Source organism: Chaetura pelagica, unplaced genomic scaffold (assembly GCF_000747805.2).
Source record: "Chaetura pelagica isolate M959 unplaced genomic scaffold, ChaPel_1.0 scaffold315, whole genome shotgun sequence".
Classification (NCBI taxonomy): domain Eukaryota; kingdom Metazoa; phylum Chordata; class Aves; order Apodiformes; family Apodidae; genus Chaetura; species Chaetura pelagica.
In genome coordinates, this window is record NW_009953187.1 from 165,464 (window position 1) to 180,186 (window position 14,723).

The 14,723-nt window shown below is 38.1% G+C and overlaps 1 protein-coding gene across 1 annotated transcript in view; it reads left to right on the forward strand.

Annotated features, from left to right (window-relative positions):
• TMEM242 (transmembrane protein 242) overlaps window positions 1–14,455 on the forward strand; it is a 24,340-nt gene extending 9,885 nt beyond the window's left edge. The window contains exon 5 of the mRNA XM_009997349.1: window positions 14,357–14,455. Coding sequence (XP_009995651.1) covers window positions 14,357–14,455 — 99 coding nt within the window. The remainder of the gene's footprint in view (window positions 1–14,356) is intronic.
• Window positions 14,456–14,723: the final 268 nt, after the last annotated feature.

Sequence of the window (14,723 nt, forward strand, 5' to 3'; positions counted from 1 at the left end):
AAAAAAAAGTATAGCAGGATATGGGAGGCGTCTAGAACACATTTTGTTTAAACTCAAGTCCTCCTTGTGAGGCTGTAGTGGAATGGCAGAGAAGGCAGAGGAAGAGTGGGAATACCAGTTTATACTCTCTGCATGCCAAGCTACAAAAGTCCACTAAGTTTACTGTCAGTTTTATCATCAGCCAAAACGGCTCATTTCACACTAGGCTGCTGATTCTTATTTTCATTCTGTTAAAGTACTTCTGTGCCTGCTGAAGGAGAGCAGAATCTGACCCCAACCTGCAATTTATGTTAACTGTTTCTTGGTAAGCTTCATTTTTACTTCCTTGAGAAGTACTGGCCGAGACCCACAGTTGACTGGTTTTCCGGTGAGGCTGCTTTCCTTGAGACTGCCTGACAGGGAACAATAACATCAGCTTGAGATGGCCAAACTACAGGACACATCAAAGTCTGATGGGGGGCTTCTGGCTACCTGACAGCAGTGGCTCTTGTGTGAGAAGCATACAGAACACTGCAGGGCATTTCAGAGTCTCATTGAGCGTTCTAAGTCAGAAAGCGGCACCTTATTTTATTCTGTGTTGTGTTTGTGTTGAAAGGAGGTGGGGGAAACTGTATCTTAAGAGGCTCTTACAAATGCCAGTTGGTATTGATTTCTCTTGCAGAGTGCTTATGTATCACTGTATTGCACAGTAAAAACTGCAGACACTGAAGCAAAGGCAGATTTCTGCCAAGAGACTGTGTCTGCATGTGACTTTGAATGGAGCTCTTTCTCTGCTCTCCACTGACATGTTTATTGCATTCACTATAGATTATCCACTGCAGAAAGGAAACGTGTAAAATAATGCTATTAATTATTGCAGAATCAAAAATTATAATTCGTAAATTTCCTGTCACACATTTCTTTTTCATGCTTTACTGTGTATCTGTTAAAATCAAATATATACGCATTAAAAACTGCTTGAGGTACAAAAGAAGTAGGTTAAAATGCTTACATTTTTAACAAAGAGAAGACGTTCCTTAGCATTAAACATTTATTTCTAGAATAAGTAATCTTTGAATTTATATATATTTTTTAATTGTTGTTGACACTTCTTGCATGCTGCTTTAACATAACACTCGGGAGCAAACATTGACTGTTGAAATACAGTATTTTCATGCTTAAATGTCGTCTTCCTGAACAGCTGAAATTAAGTGTTATAAGCTGACTGGTACATTGATTAGTTCTGCACTTTAAAACACATTCATTTTAAGAAAGGCCTGGTTATTTTATTTTCCTGTTTCAGGGGAACACTGTGATGCTTTTCAAAATTCTTAATTACTATAATGCAAGCAGAGATAACAGATGAATAATGAGTCAGAACACTGATTTTAAAGAAAGCAGATGCATATGCTTTGTCTAATAACTATTCAATACCCACAAAAATAAATGAAATTTTATATGTGTGAAACTATTTACTGAAGTTATCACTGAGTGAAAGTTTCTTTCCACGTAAACTGTTCAGACCATGGAAGACACTGTAGATTTTACTCTAAGCTCAGCATTTTCAAATGAACATTTTAATTTCAGTTAAACAGTTAAAAAAGAGGCTTTTACAGCTTTACCTGAAGAGTGTCTTGAGTCCTCAGTGTTTTTGAATACTACATGTGACCTGAGGGAAGACTTAACTAATTTTGATGCCAGGAATCCGTGTGAACTGAATAACTAAAGCTTTGGCAGCTGTACAAACTGAAGGAGAGGTTCTGCCCAGCCTCTTCACCTTACTGCTGCTAACAGAAACCAGCTGCCTTTGGGAGCTGCTTATTAGTGATTTGGCCCTGCTGGGCAGCATCATCATTTTTTTAAGAACTAGTGGTAATATTGATAACATATTCTCTTGATGTTGTTTCTCTTGATATTAAATCATGAAGCGTTTTGATTGCAAGCACTGCAGTTGTTTCATTTAGCAAACAAGAAAGCTTGTCACACATAGGAATACACTAACACTGGCCCATTCTCAGATCCATTGCCAGCTCTGTCCCTATGACTGTCTTGGCAGGACCTTGGCAAATAAAGGACTGACCTTCACTTTCTGAGTTTGGAGGCGAGTTCCAAGTCAAGTAAAACTGAGTAGCAAAGTGTTGTCTCATGTCTCGTGTCACCTCCAGGAGAAAAATACAAGAAGCCACAGTGGAAAATCAGATGTGATGGGTTGGCAGGAATCACACCAAAAGGATTAAGAGAGCTAGATTTTGAAGCATAGATGGCTTGACCAGAGAATCTGTCCAGCCTGTGGAGACAGCTGAAGTACATACACACCAGAGCTTGGGCTGGCTTTAAAGGAGGAGGAGAGCAAAGCTCGTTGGTGAGTTTTGAAAAGTGCAGCAAAAGATGTGCTCAGTGGTCTTAGTGCTTTGAACTCAGCTGATGTTAGCTCTGTGCTGGTTTGAAATGGTGGACCATTCAGTTGGTGTCACCGAATTGTCCTAATCCTTATGTCAGCACATCTGCCATAAATCCACGGTGATTGTGCCTGCATCCCTGGAAAGAGCTGGCAAGTGTCTCCCACACACCTGAAAGGGTAAAACTAGAACAGCAAGGTGCTGCTACAATTTCTGTTTTTTTTAGGGACAGCAAAAAGAAAGTTGCCTAGTGTTGATGGCGATACTTGCTCGGGGGTGGGGCAGGTTATGCTCCAGGATGGGTTTGCCTGGGGGGCTTGGGGGTGTCCGTGCTGCACTGCAGTGCTGGTGGGAGCAGCAGCACAGCTGTGGCCTTGCAGAAAATGACCTGTTTTACACATGATGTTGTTATGACCCATACCTTTAAACAAACATTGCAGTTAGAGCCCAGGAGAGTGGATTCACTTGGTATCGTTGCCAAAATGCTGAGATTTGTAATGTTCAGGGATGCGTATAAACTGTCAGCGGGACAGTGAGTGATAGATAAAAATATGTGTTACTCTAAGCTTTGTGAATGTTTAAATTATCTTAGCATCACTTACAAACTCAGAGGTGAAACAACAAGAGCAAACTGGCACAGTATTTCCTTGATGAATTATAATTGCTGTAATTAATCTGTGTCCATCGTTCTGAAGCAGTGTCATGATTCCTCAGCAGTTTGTGTCACAGAAGGAAACTGAAGCCACAGTTCAGAATGCCTTGTCCTTTCACCCTCAGCCTGTGTTTTCTGTAGAAGCAAGTAATTGTTAAGATCTGTTCCAGGCACCAAAGTGATGCACCAGCTTTGGTCATACTAGATTTTTACTTAATCTTTGTGGTTTGTTGGTTCTTAAAAGTCGCTGTGACACAGCAACTCATAGCGCTTAAATAGCTCTGTTGTTAAAGGTGGTTCCCTGTAGTTTTACAGTCTGCTGCTTTTTATGCCAACATGAAAACCCAGGGGTGATATAGTAAGTAACTGATCTTTGTATCTTGGTAAGGAATATAAAAGATCTGTACGCTGTCTCAGGTTGAGTTGTTAATGTCCCCTGACTGCAGTTACTGCTGTTGTAATTTGAGGACAGGCTGGAAAGTAATCAACCATAATACATTCCAGTCAACTCTTATTCCTAAATGGGGAAGTGATGGATCAGTGAGGACCTGGTTTGATAATGATAATTTTTTTATTAATGTAAAAGAGAAATCTTCATTTTCAAAACCTATGAGATGGCAGTTATCTAGTTTTATATTGTACATCTTTCAGAGAATAACCAGCTGTCAGTCAGACTTTTTAAACTTGCTTCCTGCAGTCTCTCAGGAAAATATTTAGAGTCAGTCCACCTTTTATTATTGCCAGGCATAGAAGCTCTGTCTATATTAGCAAGTATCAATGACCAGCACAGTGAAGCAACTGGGAGCTGAAGCTCTGACATCTACAACCATTCCAGGGGATTTTTAAAATTCAGAATCCGGCCTTGCCCTATGGTTTGAATGTCTGTTTGCAGCTGAAGTACATTCTAGCTGTTCTTTCTCCTAGAATGCTTCTTCAGCTTTGTGTCACCCTAAAGAAACCCAGTCCATGCATTTTGAGACTGTTCAGCTGTACACAAACTGATACCCAGTAAGCATGGACAACTGGGAGATCCAGCACTCCTGACCTGAACCTGGGGCTCAGCCACAGCCCTCCTCTCTGAGACACTTCACAAAATAGAAAGACATGTGCAAACTTAAACACAAACTGACATCAGGCTTGAAACAAAATGGCATATTTTTTAACAAGTATATTTTCAATTAGAGAACTTTCACATCATGGCTTTGCTTCCCATGGCATTATGTTACAGGCTTGCAGCCTCAGAAACCTGTAGCTCCCCACTTGTGGTGCCATGGACTGACTGTTCTCTAATGCAAAACACTGAGGTATTGAAATAAATTTTGTAGAAAAGAAGGGGTTTGGTCAGTTTAGCATTTAATTGTTTTTAACATTGAATAGTAGTTGAAACATATTATTTCAACATTCTCCATATGAGAGGCTCAATGAGTTTTAAATTTTCAGTTGAAGAATAAATGGTGTTTCACTCTAAAAAATTTGAGAAGTAAAAAATTCAAAATTATCTTTTAATATAATTTAACTGTTAAAGTTGACCTAAACAAGTATTTTCATGAAAGCTTCCAAAATTAAAGCTTTCTTATTTTATTGATCTATTCTGCTAGTGTTATGATTCACCACAACTTTTTGTTGCTTGGAACACTGTTTGTTTCACAATTTGTTAGAGGTTACAGTTGAGCTGTAAGCCCTTGATTTAAATAAGCAGGTTTTTGTATTTAATTAAACTTGCTGCTATAGAATACTTGACAGGCATTAAAACATACTTACGAAAGCCTGTTTTTTTATTTTTGTATTTAAACAGTAAGTGATTATGACCCTTCTTTTAAAAGCAGAACAATATCCTCAGCCTTGTAGAGTGAAGCATGCAACAATTAACAAACAAGATAAATTATGTTTTAAGAGCCCTTTTGGTCTTCATGCCCTCAATAAATCAGGTTTTATTTCCTCAGAAATAAAAGCATTCTATCTCCCATAGGAAAAAGGCCAGGATGATTCATATGTAGGTTTGTGAGATTCTGATTATTGCTTTCACAACTGTTCCATGGAAAGCTGCGAAAATACTGAGAAGAGCTGCCTAGTAATTTGTGTCTAATATAGTTATAAAATATTAGTTTATCATTTTTATGGTGACTCCTAATGAAATGCCCTGTTTTTCATTGATCTTAACCTTTAAAATATTAACAGCCTGAAACAACTGCACAGCTGTGAAGAGACATCTAAAACAATTAAAAGCAGTACAGAGAATATATGCTTGCCATGGTTTTGTGAGTAAGGACCTTTCTTAGGTGTGCCGCTCTCCTCTAGAGCAAATCTTATGTCTAAATCACCTTTTTAAGCATAAAAATAACATTCCCCCACTTATTTTTTATATTATTTGATATATTTGATATATAATTTTGTGAGACTGTACTCATAGGTACAGTGTAAATACAAAGGAGTATTTGCTTTAAGGATTAATTAATTTAAAAAATAAAATGAGAATGTGGAGACATAGTCTTCAAAAACTACTGATTTGGGCATCTGTAAATAATACTAAGATCTATAGATCTTGCCCAAGTATACGCATGTTGCAGTGGCTGAAATTTTTATGCTATTTCACAAATTAACAAATGTTGCTATAAAAGCAGTAGAGCTCCTAGAATCACTGTATCATTCTAGAGTAATCCTAGAGTAATTCCTAGATTTTTTGGTGTTACTAGTTTTTAATTTTAGTTGTATCTAATTCTCACCTTAGTATTATTCATTTGATTGATATTCATTTGTTTGATTGCATATTAAACAAATATTTTTATTGCTATTTCATGATAATATATTTCAATGTAAACCAGGTCTGCCCAGTTGTTGTTTTTTTAGCATTCTTTTATTTTCTCAACACTTATTTGAATTCAAGCTCTTAAAAAAGATGGTGTACTAGGACAAGTTAGCATTTCCTCCTCCTGTTTATACAGGGTTTTTCTGTACTGATTATATTGCCTAATTAGTTCAGTGTGGAGAAGACATACCTCCACATGTCTGTACTGCTAGTATTTTATCCAAGAAGAAAAAGAGTAACCTGTGAATTTCACTGTATAATTGATAAGGCAGAAAGCTTGTTCAAGGAATCAGATCATTGTTCTCCTACTGGAAAGCTGCTACATCTGCTTTATGAATAGGGAGAGCTGTAAGCAAGTATGTCAAGATATGGGAAGACTGTCTTTAGGTATTACTCTGCTGTGTCTTGGAAGAGGCTTATAGCTGTTGTCTCCTGCCAACCTAAGAAGCTAGAAAGAATAAAACAATGTTCAGCCTTTGATCTGATCTTGCCTCTGTGGAGCAGTTCCATGTTGCCATCAGTGGATGAGGGAGTGGATTGATCCACTTCTTGGCTGCACGTAACTGAACATACGTAACTGAATATGTGTACAACTAATGTCCAAATAAAAGCTTATCTGATAGGTGCCAATTATTTGTGGTACATCTTGGCCCCATGCTCTAAGTGTGGCGGTATGGCCATGCTTGTCTTCCCTTCTGTGGGCCAAGGCCCCAGCTCCTCTGCTTGCCTGGAGGTGCCCAGCCATCCCTGCCTGGCTCTGGGGGTCACACAGGCTGTGACAGGTTTCAGCCCTGGTCATGGCATCAAGGCTTACACATCACTCAAAGAGTTTTGGTTTCATGCTGGCTGTTTTCCAAGGCATGAATCTCACTTGTGGGTGATACATATAATGAATTCCTGTACATATAGGGGAAAAAAATTACTCACGTTGGCATTTTCAGGAACTGCCTGCTTGCAGACAATTCATGTTTTTACTTTTAATTCAGAAATTCAGATTACAGCACAGAAGAGCATATTGAATTGGAACTCTCATAATGAGATTTTAGGTCCATTAAACAACTTGCTTTTTTACGTTTAGATATTTTACTATTTTAAATTTTAAATTACTTTAAATATTAGTTTTTCAAATTTCCCAGGCTGACTAAGGAGCAATGACTAATACAATATAATACACTAATTATGTGGATGTCCCTTCCTCGCACCCAGATTTGAAATAAGATTCTGCAGAAATAAGTGGCATATTCCTCAGTTATTTCAAAAGTATTTCTCTCTATTTTTCTGCATGGCATGAATGCCTTTTGCAGCAAGATTATATAATCCAGACTTTGTACCATAAAGATGATTAGAGGCCTGGGGCACCTCTGCTATGAAGACAGGCTGAGAGAGTTGGGGCAGTTCAGCCTGGAGAAGAGAAGGCTCCGGGGAGACCTTATAGCACCTTCCAGTACTTGAAGGGGCCTATGGGAAAGCTGGGGAGGGGCTTTTCGCCAGAGAGGGCAGTGATAGGACAGGGGGTAATGGTTTTAAATTGAAAGAGGGAAGATTTAGGTTAGACATCAGGAAGAAATTCTTCACCATGAGGGTAGTAAGGTGCTGGAATAAGTTGCCTAGGGAGGTTGTGGATTCTCTCTTCCTGGAAGTGTTGGATGAGGCTTTGAGGAGACTAGTCTAGTGGGAGGTGTCCCTGCTCATAGCAGGGAGGTTGGAACCTGAGGATCTTTAAAGTCCCTTCCAACCTCAGCCATTCTGTGATTCTGTGATTCTACCATTATTTTGAAGCCTCATGCAGCGTCACTGAAATCAATGAGAATAGGCTTGAGAAATGAGACACTGACTTAATCTACTTTGAGATACCACGTACTCCAAAAACGTAAGTTCTTGACATTTTATTTCAAAAAGATCAGTCTGGAAACGTATAAAATTGTAAAGGATACTCCTGTGTCTCTGAACCTGAGGAAGTTGTGGGGTTTTTGTTTGGTTTTTTTTTGTTGTTTTTCCAGATTGTGGTTTTCAAAATTACTGTCTTGGTGTATATAAATTAAAAGCTGTATTTCCAATTGATCATAATTAGCTAATCACCTCCTTTTTTTTTGTAGCATTCAAAATAATCTAGCCTTAAACCAGAACAGATTTGGTTTCTTCAGGCTTTTCTACTGGAATGGCATGTTCTTCCTTTTATGATAGCTGTATGAGAAGATACTTTCAGGCTGCCAGGTAACAGTCACACTTTTGGGACCTAAGTGACATTCGCACAAAAATTAAACCAGATGAAATGTGGGGCTAATAAAACGTTTGTGATGCACACCAGCTATATTCCCATTTGTGAAATGCATTCCCTTATGAATGAGTAACACAGCTGCTGCACACTTGGAAAAGTAACGAGGAAATTACTACATGTCTTTTATCTCTTCATGGGACACAGTCATTGAAAAAGAGACAGCCTGACCCTTGTGACTTGAAAGCTCTTAGTAGTTCACCAGTAACTTGAGACAGAATATGTAGCAGCCATGGGATGCTACTACATATGTATAATGGCTTGGGAACTGTAACAGCCTTGTTCTAAACAGTGATGATCCTCTTCCCATCCCCCTGTGAAGTTCATTAGGTTATTTTTGTGTTGTTTTTCTTTTAAAGAACACAGGACTTATTTTAGCCAATTACACAAGATTTATGGGATTAGGTTTCTGGAAAAAATTGTCTATGTGTTTAACTTTAGGCATTGTAAATGGCCCTCTGATATCAAAGAGAGTATTTAACACAGCATAATGTTAAGCATGTGTGTAAGTCTCCATGGGATAAAGGATTAATATGAGCTTTTGACTTCTCTAGATGCCTTAACAACATTTGGATGCTTTTCTCTATGCAAGCCTGAAACACTGGAATCAGTGAACAGGCAGTGAACAGTGTACTACGACAGCACAGTTAAATATTAGGAGGTATATGACTAGTATTGACCCTCGGAGGGCCATTTTCCTAGCTTGTAGTTCTGAATAATCTAAACATTCATAATGCCTTTGCCAATGAAGCATAAGATCCAAGAATATGAACCAGGGCTCTATTTTCCATGCTTGTTTTAGAAGTCAGCCTGCAAGCTAGCACAGGGTGAGCTGCAGCGAGTGCCCCATTTTCCACTGAGAGTTGGAGAATCACCTTCAGCCTGGGTTCTCTGCTCTTCAGCAGAGGGGCTCAGTGCGGCTGTTTTCTACAAGTAACTATTTCTGTAAGCAGACCTTGGTAATCATTTGCTAGCAAGGGAACAGCAATAATTTTAAGATTTGGGAAAAGGTGGCAAGAACAATCCTCTTCGCTCATAAATCCAGGGCAACCGATCTCATCTTCATGCCTTGTGAAATGGAAGGTGGCTGAGGAGAACAGGGTGCATACATACTGCATTCTGCTGCCAGTAAATACTCCAGTTCAGGGCATCTAACCTCGTTTCACTTGGAAGCTAATGTAAGCAGTTCTTGCGGGTATGAGTACTAAAATAGGAATCTAATAATAATTCCTAGAATCTGGGTTGGCCTGTTATGGATGACAGACATTAAAGAGAACATTTCTTTGTAAAACTTTCATTCTAGGATTCAAACAGACTCTTTTAGCCCCTCTTCTATTCATTTTCATATGAGGGTCTGTGAAAGTGCTCTCAGTAATAGTGCTATCCCAATTTTTACATGACATTCTGTCAACGATATACATTAAAAAGAGATTATTAAATGGAAGATGCTTTTAGGTCCCCATATTTTTGCCACCTGAGGCAGGATCATTAGGTTAAGATAAGAAAATAACAGCGATCTGTAGCTATTACAGATTATTTAATGCAGTAAGGTAGATGATACCCTTTTAAAAAGAAGCCTGACAGAGCGGGAACAGTTACTGCAATTTATTTGGCAGGAATAAACAGCATCAAGCTTTGCAATATCTGTGATTAAAAAAAAAAATCACTTGAGTGAAATTCACTTCAGAGACTTGCCTCGAGCAATGGAGATTGCAGGAATGTTAAATCAAGAAATGTATTACAAGTCATTCCTGTACCACTAGGTTCAGAAGCGGCAGCTGAGAGGGTGGCCTGTGATACTGAAGGCAGCAGAAAGAGGTAAAATACATTCAGCTTTTAGTGCTCGGTTTATTGCGCTATTAATCGAGGACATTATCACAGCTGAACCGAGTACCCCAGTGTCAGTGTGGCTGACAATAATAAAGAGGCAGCCATTTAAATGAATTATTTAAAAACATTCCAGTACTTAGTACATAGCACATGAGCTTTCATAATTAAATTAATGACTTCTCATTTGAGACCACTGGCATGTGTATTGTGGAATCTGGAGGAAACAGAAGATTTCCAGGGAGGGAGTGGGGAGAAGAAACCTCCTAATTGGCATGTCTGCTAAAAAGAAAAGGCAAGGCAAGATATAGATTCCTAATTGCAGAATTTCCCTCATTTGGAAGCGTTTGTCCCCTGAGAGGTAAAGCAGGTAAAGACAAGGTCCCGATTCTTGCATGGAAAGTGTGCAGTATTAATAGACATAAAGCTAGATTCATCATCTTCACCACACTGCAGAAGCTGGTAAGCCCAACTCATTGGAGGACAGCTAATTTACATGTTTAGTGAACCATTTTAACCTTCACTACAAGGATCCTCTGAAGTTTCAATGGGCCTGGTATGATACTGCCAACAAAATGTAAGTCACAACAATGCTGAGGCCAGTGAGAGTTACTTTGGAGGCCAAATTTAGTCCTAAATATACACATCTATTAAATAGAATTTGGCCAGTCAAAGCCCAGGTTATTGAACTGATAGTAGTTGACTGAAAGAAGTCACAGCCTAAGATTTGATACTGGAACAGCTCATAAGGAAGCAGATATTGACACTGGGAGAGAAGGGATAAGAACTTAGGGATACAGTTTCCATGGTTATTTATGTTTATACCCTGGTCCCATTACCTCAGAGAACAGTTGTTTTTCAAAGGCTTCTCCATGCTTTTAGGGAGTGTGGCAAGTGAGCATTAAAGGAGCTATTGAGTGTAAAGAGGAACATTCAGAACAGCAAAAAGCACAATTGTGGAAATGGAGGAAGAAAGTCAGAACCTGGTGTTATTAGTGGAACAGAAGAGAAAAAGGAGATACCTTACAAGTCCAGATCAAAGCCTTAAGGAAAGTGTACTGCACTTTCTTACTGGGAGAAGAGGGAGATAGGGAGATGGGGTTCATAGCTAGTACTAATTATGTTGCTTAACGTATTATTAATGAGAACTCCAGAACTGTTGTGGAGAGAAATAACAGGGTGAGGTATCTTCTAAGTTGTATAGAAATTAAAACTTCTAGTAAGAGTTGATAGCTGTGACATTTGTATTGTGAAGAAACTGGCCTCATTCAGACATCCTGTGAAGATATGATGTATTAGTGAGAACCATTCCAGTCACTGTAGATAATGTCCTTATTAACTTGCTGACAACCTAAAGCAGAACATTGAGAAGATCACAGTGGTGATCAGCTTGCCACTATGATTTGTTAAAATAGCTCACTATCCAGGAGTCACAAAGCAAGAAAGTTTGTGGGAAAATATAAAACATAGTCAAAGTTGTAAATTGCAATGAAAGCCTATTTTGTGCAGAGGGAGCTTGTGGAAAAGGGCACAGATGCTGGCAGGAGAAGTAGTGATAAATGAGACATAATGGCATAATTTGCAACGTGGTTTTTACAAATGAACATCAAAATCTGAGAGGGCAAGGCTGAGGAAATTTCTCAGGGAGTCTTAAGTCTGCTTTAGATTAGATATTAGATATTAGGAAGAATTTATTTACCAAATGAGTAGTCAGGCAATGGAACAGGCTGCCCGGGGAGGTGATGGAGTCACCATCCCTGTAGGTATTCAAGAAATGTGTAGATGTGGCTCTTCAGGGCATGCTCTAGTTGGCATGGTGGGTTTTTTGTGGATTGTGGGTGATGTTGGTTTTGTGGGGTGTGTGGTTGTGGTTTGTTGGTTTTGTTTTCTTTCCCCTGGGTGGACTTGGTGATCTTAGAGGTCTTTACCAACTATGATGACTCTGTGATTCTGTGTAAAAGCAAAAGATGTTGAGTATTTCAGATTGGTCCAAGTGTTAAGGAAAAACTGCTTTTCCAGCAAATGAATTGCTTTTACCTGCAGAACATAAATTAGTTTTTTAAGGGGAGAAAAATCTGAATATTCTTAAATCTTCAGCTGCTAGCTTTGTTTTAGTGCTTTCTAAATAAATAACCTTTTCTTCTTTCAGAACAGAGCTTTAGTTTTTTATTTCCCAGACAAGACTGCTTTTTGCATTTTGAGGGTTAGGGTTTGGCATGTTAGTAGATATAAGGTAGCTGTTAAGAGTGAAGAAGCACTGTAGTTTTCTGAATGGTTGCCTCACCCATCAGCCTCTTTTTGGAGACTTTATATGATTGCTTTTAGTTTGCCTTTGGATTTGTGTGTCTTCAGTGGTGTAATGGAGGTATCTTGTAGGGCTTGTCAATGTGTCACTTGACTTTGACACTAAAATAAATTTAAAAGTAAAAAAATCCACATTCTACTAGACCATGTTTTATTTCCAGTTATACCAACTGAGCTTACAGCAGTTTACACCAGGTTAGGATCTGACCGTTCCTGTGTTACCAAACACCCACAAAACACCCACATAATACTTAGGATGAGATGAAAGAGTAGAAGAGTTTGTTCACTCTTTAGGAAGTAAAAAATGTTAAGTAAATTGAATACTTTCTGCACAGCAGAGAACTGGGGTAACTTAATTACAGAGGACTGGAAAAAACAGCTAAGCCAAAGCTCCTGAAGCATTTCCTACTGTAAATACTTGTATTTAATTGTCAGCAATTGTTTAATGTAATTTGGGCTGTTCCCCTATGTCAGCTCTGATAGTGGTGTTTATAGTTCTTGGAAATACTAGCTGTCTATGAGAGCTTTTCAGTTTTAAATAATAAGAAAAAAATATTCAGGAACAACTGTGGATGAGTGCCAAGATTTTTAAAATCCAAGAGTGAGTAATTAATCAAAACAGCTATCTGATCAGAATTATGCATAAAGCAGACAGTGAATGAGTTTTTACATAAGAACACAATCAGGATAAAACAAAGGATAATTTGGCTCTGGAATTTCCTCTACTTTATATAATGCATATTTTAATTTGATTAGCAGTACCAGCCATTTTTACACAAAAACGTAAGTTCTAAAATGCTTTCATCCATCATGGTTAGTTATTGTCTTAGTAAAGGATTGGCAATTTCTTTGTAAATTGTTTCATTCTTTGTATCAGCTGAATCTTGGATAATTGTATTCCAGCAACATTTCTATAGAGAAATACCAGTTGTGAGAATTATTCAAACACAGAAGGACTCAAACAGAAAATGGCCCAAAGGTATTTGTAAAAAAACTGGTGACCCATAACACACCAAAATATAGGCATATTAGAGAAGATGCCTGTGTGGCTGTTTAGAGTATCTAGATTTCCTGGAACCTCTCCATGGGACATACTGCCTGAGACAGTGTTTGGTCTTCAAGAGGTCATTCCATTCAGTGCTTGAATACCACATCCTGTCTTCATCCTGTGAATGTCATAGATTCTGTAGATCTTTCTAGAAATAGCAGGCCAAAACTCCCCCTGTACATCCTGGTGTTTGTGTAACAGGATTTTGACTTACTTGATTTCCCATTTCTACCCTTTAAAAATATATAAATAGGATAAATATAAGAATATATGTAAAAATCTTGGAAGAAAGAAACCTGATAAATCTAAATGTTGCCTTCAAACAGAAGTGATTTTTAAAGAAATTATATCTCAGTTCTGGGCTTCCAGGCCTATTGAATCAGCCATTGATGATAACACATTTATCATAAATATATATTCGCAATTTATATGAATGTAATGATATACAGAATATAACACTAGTAAAAATCTTCTTTTGCAGTATTTTAATGTAAAAACAGTGAAATAAAAGCTTGGCCCTATATATCAGTATGAATCTTGTTTTCCTTGCTTCTAATGTATGCATTTGAACAAGACTTTTAGTCTCACTTGAATCCATATGGTGGGATAAACCTGAATTGTCAGAGCTGGCCAATATTTTTTCTTTAATCCTTGTTTTAAAATCCTTGAACAGACCTATTGGGCCTTTAATCCATTACAAGTGTAGAAAAAGGCATTGTGGCCAAAATACAGGCATAAACAAAATAATTTTAAATGTATGTGTGTAAATATAGTAGTTCATAAAACAGTAGGGAATCATTCAGGCAAGTGGTCCCAATTAGGCTCCCCAGTGTGGTGCTTTAGAAGAGGGGATTCTTGTGGCCCCCTTCATATTTTTTCCCACTTTTTAAATTGAACTAACTTAATCAGGGGCAAAGTCTTAATTTTCTGTTATTTTTGAAGTCATTTTACCTCTTCCTTACTTCTCACACAGCTTGTTTGTGTGCAGTAAGCACAAGGTTCATGGTCCTATTTATTTGTTCTTTATTAACAATTACCTGATCTTATTTTTTAATCTCTTTTATAGATGAAAGAATTCCAAACAAAAATGCAGTCCATCTTTCCAGCAATTCCTAAAACTAATGAGCCCACTGTTGAATGGGAAGACTTACTTAAATCCAAGTGAAGGACTCGGAGCCATTTGGAGATGTCTCCTTCAGCAAGAACAGAAGCAGAAGTAGCAGAAGTAGCAAAAGTGTCCCATCTGAAAAACAGAAGAATGAGCATGTTACTGGCTGCATTCTCTGAACCTGGGGATGCCAGTTAACGTCTAGTAGCAAGGGATTTAAAACCAAAACAAAGCAAAATAATTTGTATTGTACTTTTCAGTGTGTTTGGTACAGTTGACTTATGAGGAAATGAACCCTCCAAGGTAAGTTGTATCCAACTTGAAA